The sequence below is a fragment of the Papio anubis genome, chromosome 8 (assembly GCF_008728515.1).
Source record: "Papio anubis isolate 15944 chromosome 8, Panubis1.0, whole genome shotgun sequence".
NCBI classification, from domain to species: Eukaryota; Metazoa; Chordata; class Mammalia; order Primates; family Cercopithecidae; genus Papio; species Papio anubis.
Genome location: NC_044983.1, coordinates 137963122 through 137975721, shown reverse-complemented (window position 1 = coordinate 137975721; position 12600 = coordinate 137963122). Strand labels below are relative to the sequence as shown.

General features: G+C 61.8%; 1 protein-coding gene across 1 annotated transcript; it reads left to right on the top strand.

The window, feature by feature from the left end:
• Positions 1 to 9002: 9002 nt before the first annotated feature.
• Positions 9003 to 10650, top strand: LY6D (lymphocyte antigen 6 family member D). Its single transcript, XM_003903220.3, has 3 exons — positions 9003 to 9071; positions 9847 to 9945; positions 10098 to 10650. The coding sequence occupies exons 1-3, from the start codon at positions 9008 to 9010 to the stop codon at positions 10322 to 10324; spliced, it is 390 nt and encodes a 129-aa protein (XP_003903269.1). The 5' UTR covers positions 9003 to 9007; the 3' UTR covers positions 10325 to 10650.
• Positions 10651 to 12600: the final 1950 nt, after the last annotated feature.

Below are 12600 nucleotides of genomic sequence, written 5' to 3'. Positions count from 1 at the left end.
AATTCTTTATCCCTTGCCTCCCTTCCCCAGGTGATGGGCACAAACTTCCAGGCCAGAGGAGTGACAGTGGGCCTCCTGCCTGGCAGAGCCGGCTCCCACAGCCCAGGCGCCTGAGCCAGGAGCCATCGTGCCGGCTGGGAACCTCCCTAGGCAGGTGTTTGCCTCCGCTCTGGGAATCTGAGAGGGCAGGTGTGCAGGCCAGATGCCTAGCCTCCTCTGCGGCCCTCAGCTTCAGCTCTCCACAGCTGCCAGCCTCCAGGCAGTGAGCCGGGCAGGATGTTCCCACAGCCGCCCTGGCCCGGGGCTGCCGCCTGCCACTGGACTCTTGTTCCAGAAGGAGGAAGGCCTCCCAGCAGCGCCCTCGGCCTGCCCAGTGCTTCCTCTCAGCCTCCCAGGGCCGCTGCCCCATCTCGGTGCCCCGAATGTCCCAACAGCCCCCACCCAGCCTGCCACTGGTCTCCCAAGCCTGTGCGTGTGCTGAAGAAGCACTCTGCAGGAGGCACCCAGGAGCAGGGAGCGCGGGTCAGCGGGAGAAGCTCCAGAAGCTCCTGCTCCCTGAGCGGGCTTCCTCCCCGTTATTGCGCCTTGAGCTGTCTGGAGGCCAGTAGAGGGCCTAGCGGGTTGAGGGGACCTGGGAGCCAGGCTGTCAGGATTTCCGCAGGCTCCCCAGCACAGCCTCCCGCAGGCCCCGGACTGCTGGGCTCTAGGGATCCACGGGGAGGCTGGTGTGGGGTCAGGTGCTCTCAGCCATCCTGAGAGTAAAGTTGGAGTTTTCTTTTCTCAAGGAAGGTGGGAATCCTGACTCTTGCCTGAGGAGCCTTCCCAGGCAGCCTGACTCAGGAGGGCTCACCCTTCAGGGCAGGCCCCACCCTTGCAAGTCCCAACAGAAACTGCATCTGATGCCACCCCGCAGCCCACGGCCTCCGCCTGCAGCAGCCTCTGTGTCCGGAAGCCAGGCCCAGCAAGGAGGCTGTTTCCACAGGCAGCTGACCACACCCACTCGCCACAGGGGAAGAGCCGGGGCACAGGGAGCCCCACTCCTGGGTTGGCGAGTGCTCAGCAGGACCCCTGGGCTCTCCGGCTTCCACATCACTAAGTCAGCAGCCTGGAGGGCACCTCCTGCACGCCAGGCATCGTGGCTGTCAGATGCCACGGTGACAGACCGTGCCTGCCCTCGAGTGGGCAGGTGAGAGTGGGCACAGCAGGCAAAGTGATAAGCTGACGTGGGCTGCAGCGCCTGGCCAAGGTGTGAGGGAGGCAGGAGGGCAGGAAGGACAGGCCTCGGGGGCCGTGGCTGGGGCCCTCTGGAAGGCGCCAGTGTCTCTGACAATGGGGTTAATGTGCAAAGGACTGGAGATAGGAAAGGGCCTGATGGCCTGACAGGAGACCCAGGCACCAAGAGAGAAGGGGGTACCCAGCCTCCTGAGATGGACAGAGCACACAGCCAGCCCAGTCAGGGCCCAGAGGCAGGACAGGGAGGCTGAGAATGCGGGGAGCACTGAGGGGATCACCAGGGGAGGGACTGCATCCAACCCCAGTGCAGGGTGAGGGGCGGGACCGCAGGGCGGGGACCGCAGGGTGAGGGGCGGGACCGCAGGGCGGGGACCGCAGGGGGAGGGGTGGGACCGCAGGGTGGGGCGGGGCAGGCAGAGGCAGGCACAGCCCCCAGCCAGGAGGAGGCAGGGCCAGACTGGGGCCAAGGGAGGGGCAGAGGGAGGACAGAGATGCAGGCCTCTGGGGGCCCTTGCATGGCTGCTGCCGGTTTGAGGAGGAGCAGTTTGGTGGAGACCTGGGGCTGAATGGGTTGGAATGAGTTACCCCTGAAATGCTTGAGGGAGGTCTGGGTCAGGGAGGAGAGGTCACAAGGCTCAGCAGGGCTCAGGCTGAGATGTGCAGGGCAGTGGAACCCAGAGCCAGCATTGTGGTTAGATCCTGCTGTTAACGGGGCCAGCTCTGAAATGAAGGTGGGTGCAGCTGTCTCAGGTCCCTTCAATGCTGACCTGGCTCCTTGTGACCTGGGTAGGCAGTCAGAGCTGCTCCTCTGTCCCAGGCACAGCTGCATAGGCTCAGGGGCTCCTGGGCCTCCATGCTCCTTCCATTCAGCATCTCCTGCTCCCCAAGGACCCACCCACTTCCCTTCTTACGTAACACCCTCTTGATCCCTTAAGTCCCTGGGGTCCTGGTGAGTTCCCTGGCAGGGCCTGGCGTGGGCCTCTCTTCCCTCCCCTGGAGGCCTGGCCCGGTACCCAGTGAGGACTGCAGCAACACACACACCTCCTGCAGGGACAGCACACCCCAGGCCCTGTCCAGGACCCAGCATCCAAGTGGGGTCCTCAGGACTCCCAGGCTAAGCAGGGCGCAGCCATACTGGGCCGCTCCAGCCTCAAAGCTCAGCAGTCACCTGATCTCAGGAGGAGCAAAGACAAGTCTCCTCCACCCAGGTCATGTGGGGACAGCTCACACGGCCCTGTGGAGGTGCTGGTGCCAGTGACAGACTGAAGACAGGGCATGCAGTACATGGAAGATAGTTCTTTCCTTCTTAAGGCCTAGGATCCATGATGTCCCCCCAAGTGATCCTGTAACCTTTAAAAAGCGTGTGTCTACAGTCTGGGTGTTGCCGGCCCCAGAGCTCCATGACCTACTGCAGACCCAAGGGTCTCAGAACTCTTGCCAGGGTGGACTCCATGGCCTTTGAGAATTACCGTTTTGTCAGGGGCAGGTGTGGGAGAATACAAAAGGAAGAGTGGGTAGAGAGACAGAGAGACATCACTGTAACTAATGCCTACAGGACACATAAGTGGTATAAGGGCAGTGCCCACTGGTGGGAACACTGAACTAGGCACAGGCCCTGGAGGGACGAAGCCACTGCAGACCACCAAGTAACCCTTGCCTGAGAAGCACAGAAGGCTGGTCCGGGGTCTTGCTAGGACTTCCTGTGAGGGAGTTTGTCTGCACTGACTCATGGTGGGGAGTCCTGTGGTGGGATAGGAACTCCCACAGGGCAAGGGAGGACCACAGGCAGGTAAGAAGAAGAATGCCTGTCCTGAGGACAGGAGAGCAGGAGTGAAATAGCCCACCTACCAGGAGACCCTCTGGAAGGATGCACTCAATATCTTGGGAATTTTCCTTATGACTAAGGGAAAGGTCACACTGCGCCATCAGCACTAAATTCATCCCATGTCTTCCTAGGTGGCCAAAATGTCTGACCCACTTGCCCAGAGAAGGCAGGATGGATGGAGGATGAATGAATGGATGGCTGAATGAAGGATGGATGGATGGAGCATGGATGGATGAGTGGGTGAATGGATGGATGAAGGATAGATACAGGATGGATGGACAGAGAATGAATGGATGAATGGATGGATCAATGGAGGATGAATGACAGCTGGATGGATGATGGATGGATGAGTAGATGGATGGATGGATGAGGAATGGATGGAGGACAGATGGGTGAGTGGGTGAATGGATGGAGGATGGATGATGGGTGAATGGAAGATGGATGGATGAGTAGATGGATGGAAGGAAGATGGAGAATGGGTGGATGAAGGATGGATGGAAGGAGGATGGATGGATGGAAGGTGGACTGATGAGTGGATGGATGGATGGATGATGGATGGATGGGTGGACAAATGGTAGATTGATGGATGACTGGATGGATGAAGAATAGATGATGAGTGGATGGAGAATGGATGGATGGATGGATGATGAATGGATGGAGGACAGATGGGTGATTGGGTGGATGGACGGAGGATGGATGAAGGGTGAATGGAAGATGAATGGATGAGAAGATGGATGGATGGAGGCTGGATGGATGGAAGATGGAAGATGGATGGATGGAGGTTGGATGGATGGAAGATGGAGGATGGATGGAGGCTGCGTGGATGGAAGGTGGACGGATGAGTGAAAGGATGGATGGGTAGACAGATGGTAGATTGACTGCTGGATGAGAGATGAATAGATGGATGGACAATAGAAAAATGAGTGGATGGATAGATGGGTGGGTGTATGAGTGGAGAATGAGTGGGCAGATGGTAGATGGATGGATGGATGAAGGATATAGGATGGATGAGCGGGTAGGTATTGGGAGAGAATGAAGGCAGGGGATTGAGGGAGGAAAGTGAGGTGGGTCCTGTGTTCACCTGCCTTGAACAGGTAGGTTAATACCTCGTGGAGCTAAGGGTTGGCAGCCACAAGTTCTAGGCCACAACAGGAAGTAGACTGAGCTGTGGCCTAGCAGAGGGGAGAATCCAGGAGTGCAGCATTAACACAAACCCTCTGACCTTCCTTAGAACCCTGGTGGGAGCATGTCCTAATGTGTGAAAATAACCCCCATCCAGTGGGGCTATTTCTCATCACTGATGAGAATCAGTGGCCTGATTGTCATCCAGGTTCCTTGGGTCTTGCAATTCCAGGGTTCTGTGCTCTGCAAGCCCATGCTAAGAGCCTGCAGTCTTGGAACTCTGAGGTCCTCACAGTTGTTTGTGCTGTGGTTCCGTGGCTCCATGGCTGCACTCCTCTGCAAACTCTCTCCCACTACCTCAGGATGGACACAGTTCACACCCTGAGGGATTCTCCCTCATTGCCCAGACTTTGGCACCTGGGCACCCTTGACTAGCCCCCTGAATGCCAGTGCCTCACAGAAACCGTGCTGGTCCTAGGTGCTGAAATGGTGCCTCTCCCAGGGAAGGTGCCAGCCCTGCCTGTGGGCACCACCAGCCAGGCCTGAGAACAGGTTTGTTTCTCTTGGGTCTTAGGAACCTGGGGCCCCAGTCCAGCCCTTGCTGGGAACAAGCCGTGCCCCAAGGTGGAAGGGTTTCTCCATCCACGAAACTATTCCCTAGATTGCCACCCTGGCAGTGCAGGAAAGAGAGACCCGGCAAGGATGAGGGGCTTGTGTGGAGGGGCAGAGCTGGCCTCCAGCCCTGGCCCCTGGCCCGGCCCATGGACACCAGGCATACCCTGGGAGGGGTGACTGGTAGCCAGGGTCCCAGGGAGTGACCTAAGACTGGGGCAGGGCCAGGCATGACCCTGGGAAGCAGGTGAAAGAGACCTTTCCTGGGATTGTGGCTCCATGCGTAAAGGTGACTCCAGCACTAGAGGGAGGAGTGGGGAGGCCTGGGTGTGAGGGAAGGGCCCGGGCCCAGAGGCCCAGCCTAGCTGTGGCTCCCGCTTGCTGGGTGATGCCGGACAAGGCCGGGCCCTTGCTGTCCATGTGAGGCCCCATTTGTGCAGGTGAGGGGCCGAGAGGAGCAGGGCAGCCTCTAGAAAGACACCACACACTCAGCCGCTCAGCTCGGGGCAGCCACCTGCCCCTGCAGGGGAAAGAGGCAGAAAAGGGGCCTGTCACCTGGGCCCCAGTGCCCTTGCCCGACACCCACCTGCTTACCAGGTGATGGCCACACACCCTTCCCTGCTTAGACAGCCCCACCCAGGTTGGTTCTCTCTCGGCCTCTCAGCCCCAGACCCTCACTCAGCCTCTGCATTGTCACGTCCCTGCTGTGGGTCCTACAGAGCCAGCAATTGTCTGTTCCCACTCCCCACTGGTCTGCAGGCCCCGGGACCGGGGCCCTGTCTCTCTCCTCTCTTGGTCTCTGTTATACCCAAAGTGCCTTGCGTATGGCTGCTCTTTATAAAATGTTGTTGAAGAAGGAATGAATGAGTGAATGAATGAATGAATGAATGAATGAAGTACCTCAAGGCAGAGGGATGCATTTTGGAGCCCCTGGGGTGTGGCTGGGATTCTGGCTTGCCCAGGTGACAGTCTGAGGGTGAAGAAGCCCCTCCCTGTGCCCTGGAGCTTCCCAGCTCCTCCAGCCCAGGCATCTCCTCCAGCCCAGGCATCTCCTCCAGCCCAGGGCGCTGCCTTGTCCACTGGGCACCCACTCAGCCAGCTCCTCCAGCCCGGGGCCCCGCCTTGTCCACCGGGCACCTACTCAGCCAGCTCCTCCAGCCCCGGGCCCTGCCTTGTCCACCGGGCACCCATTCAGCCAGGACAGGGCCCAGGGCTGGGCTGGTGGAAGCCTGGAGTACCATGCTGTGCTGCCCTGAGCCAGGTGCTTCCCCCTCTGAGTCGCCACACCCCTGTGTGATCCTAGGGGCCCAGCACAAGGTAGAGGGTCAGAAGGTAGGGGAAGGGGCATAAGCAAGGAACTTCTGCTCCAGACAGAGTCTGCTCCAGACAGAGGCCTGGGCTTGTCCCTGTGCTGGGCTTCTCCCTGTGCCGGGTTTCCTGGTTCAGGGAGCAGCAGGCAAGACTAAGGGGGTGGGGCGGTGGTTTTCCCTGCCCCAGGCCCCTTCATCGCCTCTCCCAGGTGTCATTTCTGCTGCCGACACCCTGATGGTACCAACCAGGCCCAGGGCCCCAGCTCCAGCGGCTGAGTGGGAGGGGTGGAGTGGAGAGGGCCCAGGCTCTAGAGAATAGAGGAGGGAGGAGGGGGGAAAGGCTGGTGGTGATAGTGAGAAGTGCTTGAGACCTCACCAGGTTCTGCCCCACTCAGGGGGCATCCCGGCACCTGCCTGGCACTCTCTGACCCTCATTTCCTCACCGGTGAACAAGCACTGGGCAGGGACTGTCATGAGCGGCCACAATGGCTCCTCTCCCCATTCCATCCCCTGGCTCTGAGGCTCTAGTCAGGTCGCTGCCTACAAGAAGCCCTCCCTGACTGCACTGTCCCCATAAGCTCAGCTGTCCAAGAGCTCCTGGCGTCAGAATCACCCACTTTCTCCTGAGAGTAACCTGTGTGTAGGGCTGCTCTTCCTGCTTTTGCTAGGACCACCCGGGATGGGTGGCTCATCCTCGTGGGCAGCCCTGCCAGGTCAGAGGCCCTCCTCCCACAGAACTGGAATCCCGCTCCGGCTTCCATGCCTGGCAGGGACGCAGCCACAGCGACGTCTGAGGTGTCCCACGGGGGTGAGCCAGGTGTGCAGGGCCCTCCTCCAGCCCCAGGTGTGGGGAGCCCACTCCCCCGTGACCCCACACTCAGACCCCACTCTCAGGCCACCTGACATCCTGGACCCTCCAGCACCACCAGGCCCAACAGGAATTCCAAACCTGTTCTTCCAGCAGCTCTCATGCCCCTGGCCACAGTGACTCACCCCTCCCCACCTGCCATGCCCACTGAGTCACCACCCTGTCACCAAGCCCTGAGCTCTGCTTCCCAAGGCCCCTGGAAGTACCTTCCCCAAAGCTGCCCATGCCTCTCGCTGTGCCCCATGGACACAGGGCCTTGGAGCTGGAGGAAACCGCCTCCCTCTGGGTGTGGGTGTGGACCTCTGGGTCACCTGCTTTGTCAAATGAGACTCCACGCGTCCCCATCAAGCCCCAGCCAGGACCAGACACCAGAGGCAAATGTGGGGCTGCCCCAGGGGGCTCCTGCCTGCACCCCTCCTGGTTTCCAAAGGCACCACCAGACACCCCCTCCTGTAGGTGGATCCTCCAGGCCCTGGCACTGCGTCAGGGAGAGTCCGGCCAGGAGCATTCTCAGGAGACATTTGCTGGGATCCCCGGCATCCGTGACGTGGGACTTAGCAAGGGAGAGATGCCGGGAGGAAGGGCCAGAGGGTCTGTCTCAAGCCCAGGCCTGACTAGCCCCAGTACCCATGGTGCCCCCAAGAGCCTCAGCCCAGCCCAGGACCACCCTCCCAGGAACCGGCCCTGCCCTGCCCTGGCCCTGTTGTTGTTGGTTCATCAGCCACGTGGCAGCGGCGGAGGCTGGGCCCAGGGCTGACCTCCTTCTGTGCCCCCGCTCCCACTCACCATCCGCCTGGCCAGGGCAGGGGCAAAGCACGTCTGTGGGTCCCTCCACACCACCAGGTGGGTGCTGCCCAGCACAGGCGAGCGGCAGAGCGGGCTGGGCCGAGCAGGTGGATGGGGGCCCCGAGAGGTGGGCTCCTGCGCTAGGGTGCTCAGGACCCCGTCTCCATGGAAAGAAAGTCCCTCCTGTGAGAGTAAAGAGGGTGAAGGTGGGGACTGGCCTCCACTCAACAGGCAGCAGACCAAGAACCTGCTTTGAGGCCCTGGGTGCTGGGGCCCAGCCCCAAGGAGTTCACGGTCTTGGAGAGACTGGAGCCGGGACACCTAGAGAAATAGTTGCAAAGTAGCCAGGATGGCGCTGCCCCAACGTAGCAGGAGCGGCCCGGAGAGTGGGGGAAGGAATCCCACGGGGAGGGGTCCTGGGGCCCTGGAGGGTGGGAGGCAGGGCTGGTGGAGACCAGGAGGGCTCAGTCTCTCCCTGCGCAACGCAGGATGGAGTTGCTGCCTCCATAGCCCAGGCCTTCCACCCACAGGGCTCCCCAGGCAACTTTGAGGGCCAGGTCCTCACAGTCCTCACCCTGTCCAGTGCTTACCTCTCTGCTGCCCCAGCTGCCCTCCCTGCTTCGGGGTGGCCTCACCTTCTGCCTCACACACCCCATCAGCCCACAGCTGCCCCGAGCCCTCGCAGCTCAAGGACCTTCAGCGTCCCAGGCAGCAACCCTGAGCCCAGAGCCAGAAGGGTAGGACCAGCACCTGCTCTTCCTACCTCCCCGGCCCTGGGCACCCACAGGCACCCACAGGGCGCCTGGTACAGGCTGCAACTCTATTGAGGGAACTATGGGGGGAATGCAGGGACAAAGACACGGGATGGTGATGGTGGGGAGTGGGGGGTGGGGTAACGGGTGGCAGGTCAGAGACAAAGTGACCCAGGAACAGACGGCAGCACGAGAACAAGACCCACAGAGACAGAGAAGTGAAAGCGGGAGAGACGGAGGCGCAGCAGCTGCAACAGCAGGGCCAGGAAGCCACTGGGCCCCGTTGCGGAGGGCAGACCTCTGCCTAGGGGGGCAGCAGGGGCAGCGCCCAGGGACAGCCAGGCTGGTGGGCGTGGGCCAGGCAGGGTGGGGCAGGTTCCCATCCTGGGCTGATGCTTGCACAGAGCCCTGCGGAATGCCGCTGGCTGGCGGACTGCCCACCCCCGCCCAGCCCGTGCCTATAAGGCCTCCGAAGTGCAGGGGCCCCCACTGCTCCCAGATGACACCAGAGATGAGGACAGTCCTGCTGCTCCTCGCCATCCTGGCCGTGGCTACGGGGCCAGGTGAGGGGCTGGGCCAAGGGGATGGGCGGGTGGGCGGGCGGCTCTGGCCCGTGTGGTCACCAAATACTAGGAGCCTGGAGCTGATGACCTCTAGGCACAGAGAACCCCGACACTGGGCGCCAGATTCTTCAAATTTAAAACAACACGGAGCCCCAATCTTAAGCAGTGTCAGATTTACAATGTTTCAGAATCTGAGGATCTCAGAATTGATTCCTGGAGTCACGGACCCCGAGAGAGTGGAGCAGGGGATTGTCTTGAGATGCTTCTCACTGGGAGGGCAGCCATCTAGCCCCTGCCACCAGCCCCTCCCGGTCCCCAGGTCTCCCCCAGCATAACCCAGGACAGCCCAAAGGCCACCAAGCCCTTCCCGTTATAGGCTCAGAGCAGCCAAGCTGGCTGCCCCTGGGGCCTTAGCTCAATCAGGCCCTCAGAAACATGGCCATCTCCTCCAGGGACAGCCCCTGGGGTGGGGACAACAGCCAGTGTCCTGCAGACTGCTCTTGGCAGTCACAGAGCTCCCTGAGGCCTGGGAGGAAAGGCCTGCAACACACCCTAGACAGGGCCGGGGCAGGACGCCTCTTCCAAGCCGGCCCAGGCCAGAGCACCTGTCCCCTGAGGCTGCATTCACCAGGGCCCAGGGTCCGGAGTTGGGGGCCTAGGGCAAGGGCAGCAGGGCCTCTGTCCAGGAGGGGTCTCTGCGGGTCGGGGAGTGGGCCCTGCTGAGTCACCAGGAGGCCTCTGTTGGGCCCGCTGAGCCCGACTCCCTCCCCGCCAGCCCTTGCCCTGCGCTGCCACGTGTGCACCAGCTCCAGCAACTGCAAGCAGCCTCAGGTCTGCCCGGCCGGCTCTCGCTCCTGCAGGACCATGCACACGGGTGAGCAGCATCTGTCCAGGTTTCCCTGGGACTGGGGGGACCTCCCTGGCACTGGGGGGACCTCCCTGGCTGTTGTGGGTGCTGGCTGGGAGGCTGGCAGGGATTGGGGGTCAGAGGCAGCTGCAGGCCTGACCACACTCACCTGTGCCCAGTGGAGCCTCTGAGGGGGAATCTGGTGACGAAGGACTGTGTGGAGTCGTGCACACCCAGCTACACCCTGCAAGGCCAGGTCAGCAGCGGCACCGGCTCCATCCAGTGCTGCCAGGAGGACCTGTGCAATGAGAAGCTGCACAATGCTGCACCGACCCGCACCACCTTCGCCCACAGCCTGGGGCTGGTCCTGGGCCTCCTGGCCCTCGTCTTAGCCCCCAGCCTGTGACCTCCCCCCAGGGAAGGCCCCTCATGCCTTTCCTTCCCTTTCTCTGGGGATTCCACCCTCCTCTTCCCCAGCCGCAATGGGTGTGCCAGGAGCCCCAGGCTGAGGGCTTCCCCGAAAGTCTGGGACCAGGTCCAGGTGGGCATGGAGTGCTGATGACTTGGTCCCACAACCCCACAGAGGATGCAGCCCCTCTACAGAGGATGCAGCCCCCAGCCGCATGGAGGGTGGGGACAGAAACCCTGTGGATCCCCGGATTTCACACTCCTGTTTTGTTGCGTTTATTTTTCTACTCAAATCTCTGCATGGAGATAAATGATTTAAACCAGTGTGGTTTGTCTGTGCTATTCTGGGACGGAGGAGGTCAGGGGCGGGCATCAGGCCACACAGGTCCCCTGAGCCTCCAGCACATGTCCCCTGGGCCAGTCGTGGAGCGATGCCTGAAATGGCACCATCTGTCCCCACCCTGGGAGGGCAGGCTGCCCAGATGCCTCCCCACTGCCCCGGAGGTGGAGGGCGCTCCTGGGGTGAGGCCTGAGTAGGAGCCCAGGGCAGAGGGCTCGCAGGCCCCTCCCGCACACAGCACCTAGGGGAGAAGCGGCCCCTCACCCTTTCACCCTGGGTCGTGTCCCTGAGACCGGGGTTCAGGAGCCTCCAGAGAGGCCAGCTTGGGACATCCCAGGCCTGACCCGAGCTTCGGAGCCAAGTAGGCACTGACTACCTACAGCCATCGCCCAGGGCCAGTCCAGCTGCCCAGGGAAAGTCTAGCCACAGCCTAGGAAAAGTCCCATGGACGGACACACCATGAGACCAGGAGGTGAATCATGATTTCGGAGGCCTGCTCTTAACACGTGTCCATCCTGCCTCCCCTGGGATCCAGGGCCACTGTGCAACCCCATCCTGGAGGGCTGCCCGCCCAGTCAAGGCCCTGCAACCCAGGACTGGGTCTGGGTGAGCTTCACTGTCTCCACCTTGGGATCCCCCTTTTCCTCACCCAAGCTCCATCTCCCCAGGGTGGCCAAGGTGGGTCACTCCTTGCCCTGAGAGACCTTAGGCAAAGCACTCCACCTCCAGGAGCCTCCGTTTTCCTCCACTGGGCACCCACCTGGCGCAGCCAGCACCCCATATGCTGCCTGTGGCTGTAAATGGTGGCCCTGGCCTCCTGCAAACCCTCAGCCCTCCTTCCAGCCACTCCAGGGCTGCAGGTATTTCCTGTTCCCCTCGTGCGCTCCTGGGGCCCCAGACCCCACCTAGTGCTCCTGCCCTCGGCTAAAACTGGGGTGGTGATGGTGCTGGTCTCATGGTGCATTGGACAAACAGCTGAGTGCCTGCACCTAGGGCCGGGGAGCACCACTGACCCCTCACCAGCTGCCACCCACGCTACACCACCGTCTGCTGGCCGCGGCCAGAGGGGGATTGGCCAACATGGAATTTCCAGGCCTGGCCTGTGAGGGAGCTGGCCTGGGGGAAGGCAGAGCTCGGCTCTGACTGGGTGAGGCCTGAGACTTCACCTGCCGGGGATGTGGGGTCAGCCTGCGGGAGCCTCTGGCCCTCTCCAGAAGGAGAAGCGCTCCTTGCTGGGGCATCTGCTGGGGCCTCTTCTCACTCCACGTCACAGCCTCATCCCCGAAATACAGCCAGAACCCAGGCAGTGGGCACGGAACCCTCCCTGCCTCTGGGCAACCTCACCTGGCCCATACTCCCTGCGTCACGCTCCCCGCCCCCTCCGGTCTAACTTTACCCTGGTGAGGTCTGGCCAAGGGGGCTGCTGGGTTCCCATGGATGGGGGTCAGCTCAGGCAGCTGGACTTGCACTGGGCGGTGGCTGTGGGTAGTCAGCTCCCACATGGCTCCAAGGCTGGGGTTAGGCCTGGGGTGTTCCAAGCCGGCCTCTCTGGAGGCTCTTGAACCCCAGTCTCAGGGACATGACCCAGGGTGAAAGGGTTAGGGGGACCCTTCTCCCCTGAGTGTTGGCATGCAGGAGGGGCCTGCAAGCGCTCCTGGAGGCCTGCGTAGGAGCGCCCCCTGGTGGCCACCAGAGAGCCGGGTGCTGGGGCTCCTGCACAGGGAAAATCCGCCCTCGCCCAGTCCAGTGCCACTCATGGCCCCGTGTGTGCCCTTTTCCACACCACTCTGGACAGGTGGCCTGAGTCCTGGCAATCCCCCAGGACAGGGTGTGCGAAGGCACCTGGGCATGGGAGTCGGGCAGAGAGCAGAGGGGTAGGAGTGCCCAGGGCACAGACCCACCCATCCCCACTTCCGCGTGGGGAAACTAAGGCT

Excerpts from the sequence above, each read along its gene's own strand:
- LY6D (XM_003903220.3), top strand. The coding sequence starts at position 9,008 with ATGACACCAGAGATGAGGACAGTCCTGCTGCTCCTCGCCATCCTGGCC. Across the intron at positions 9,072-9,846 it reads GGCCGTGGCTACGGGGCCAG|CCCTTGCCCTGCGCTGCCAC; the intron begins GTGAGGGGCTGG and ends CCTCCCCGCCAG. Across the intron at positions 9,946-10,097 it reads CTGCAGGACCATGCACACGG|TGGAGCCTCTGAGGGGGAAT; the intron begins GTGAGCAGCATC and ends ACCTGTGCCCAG.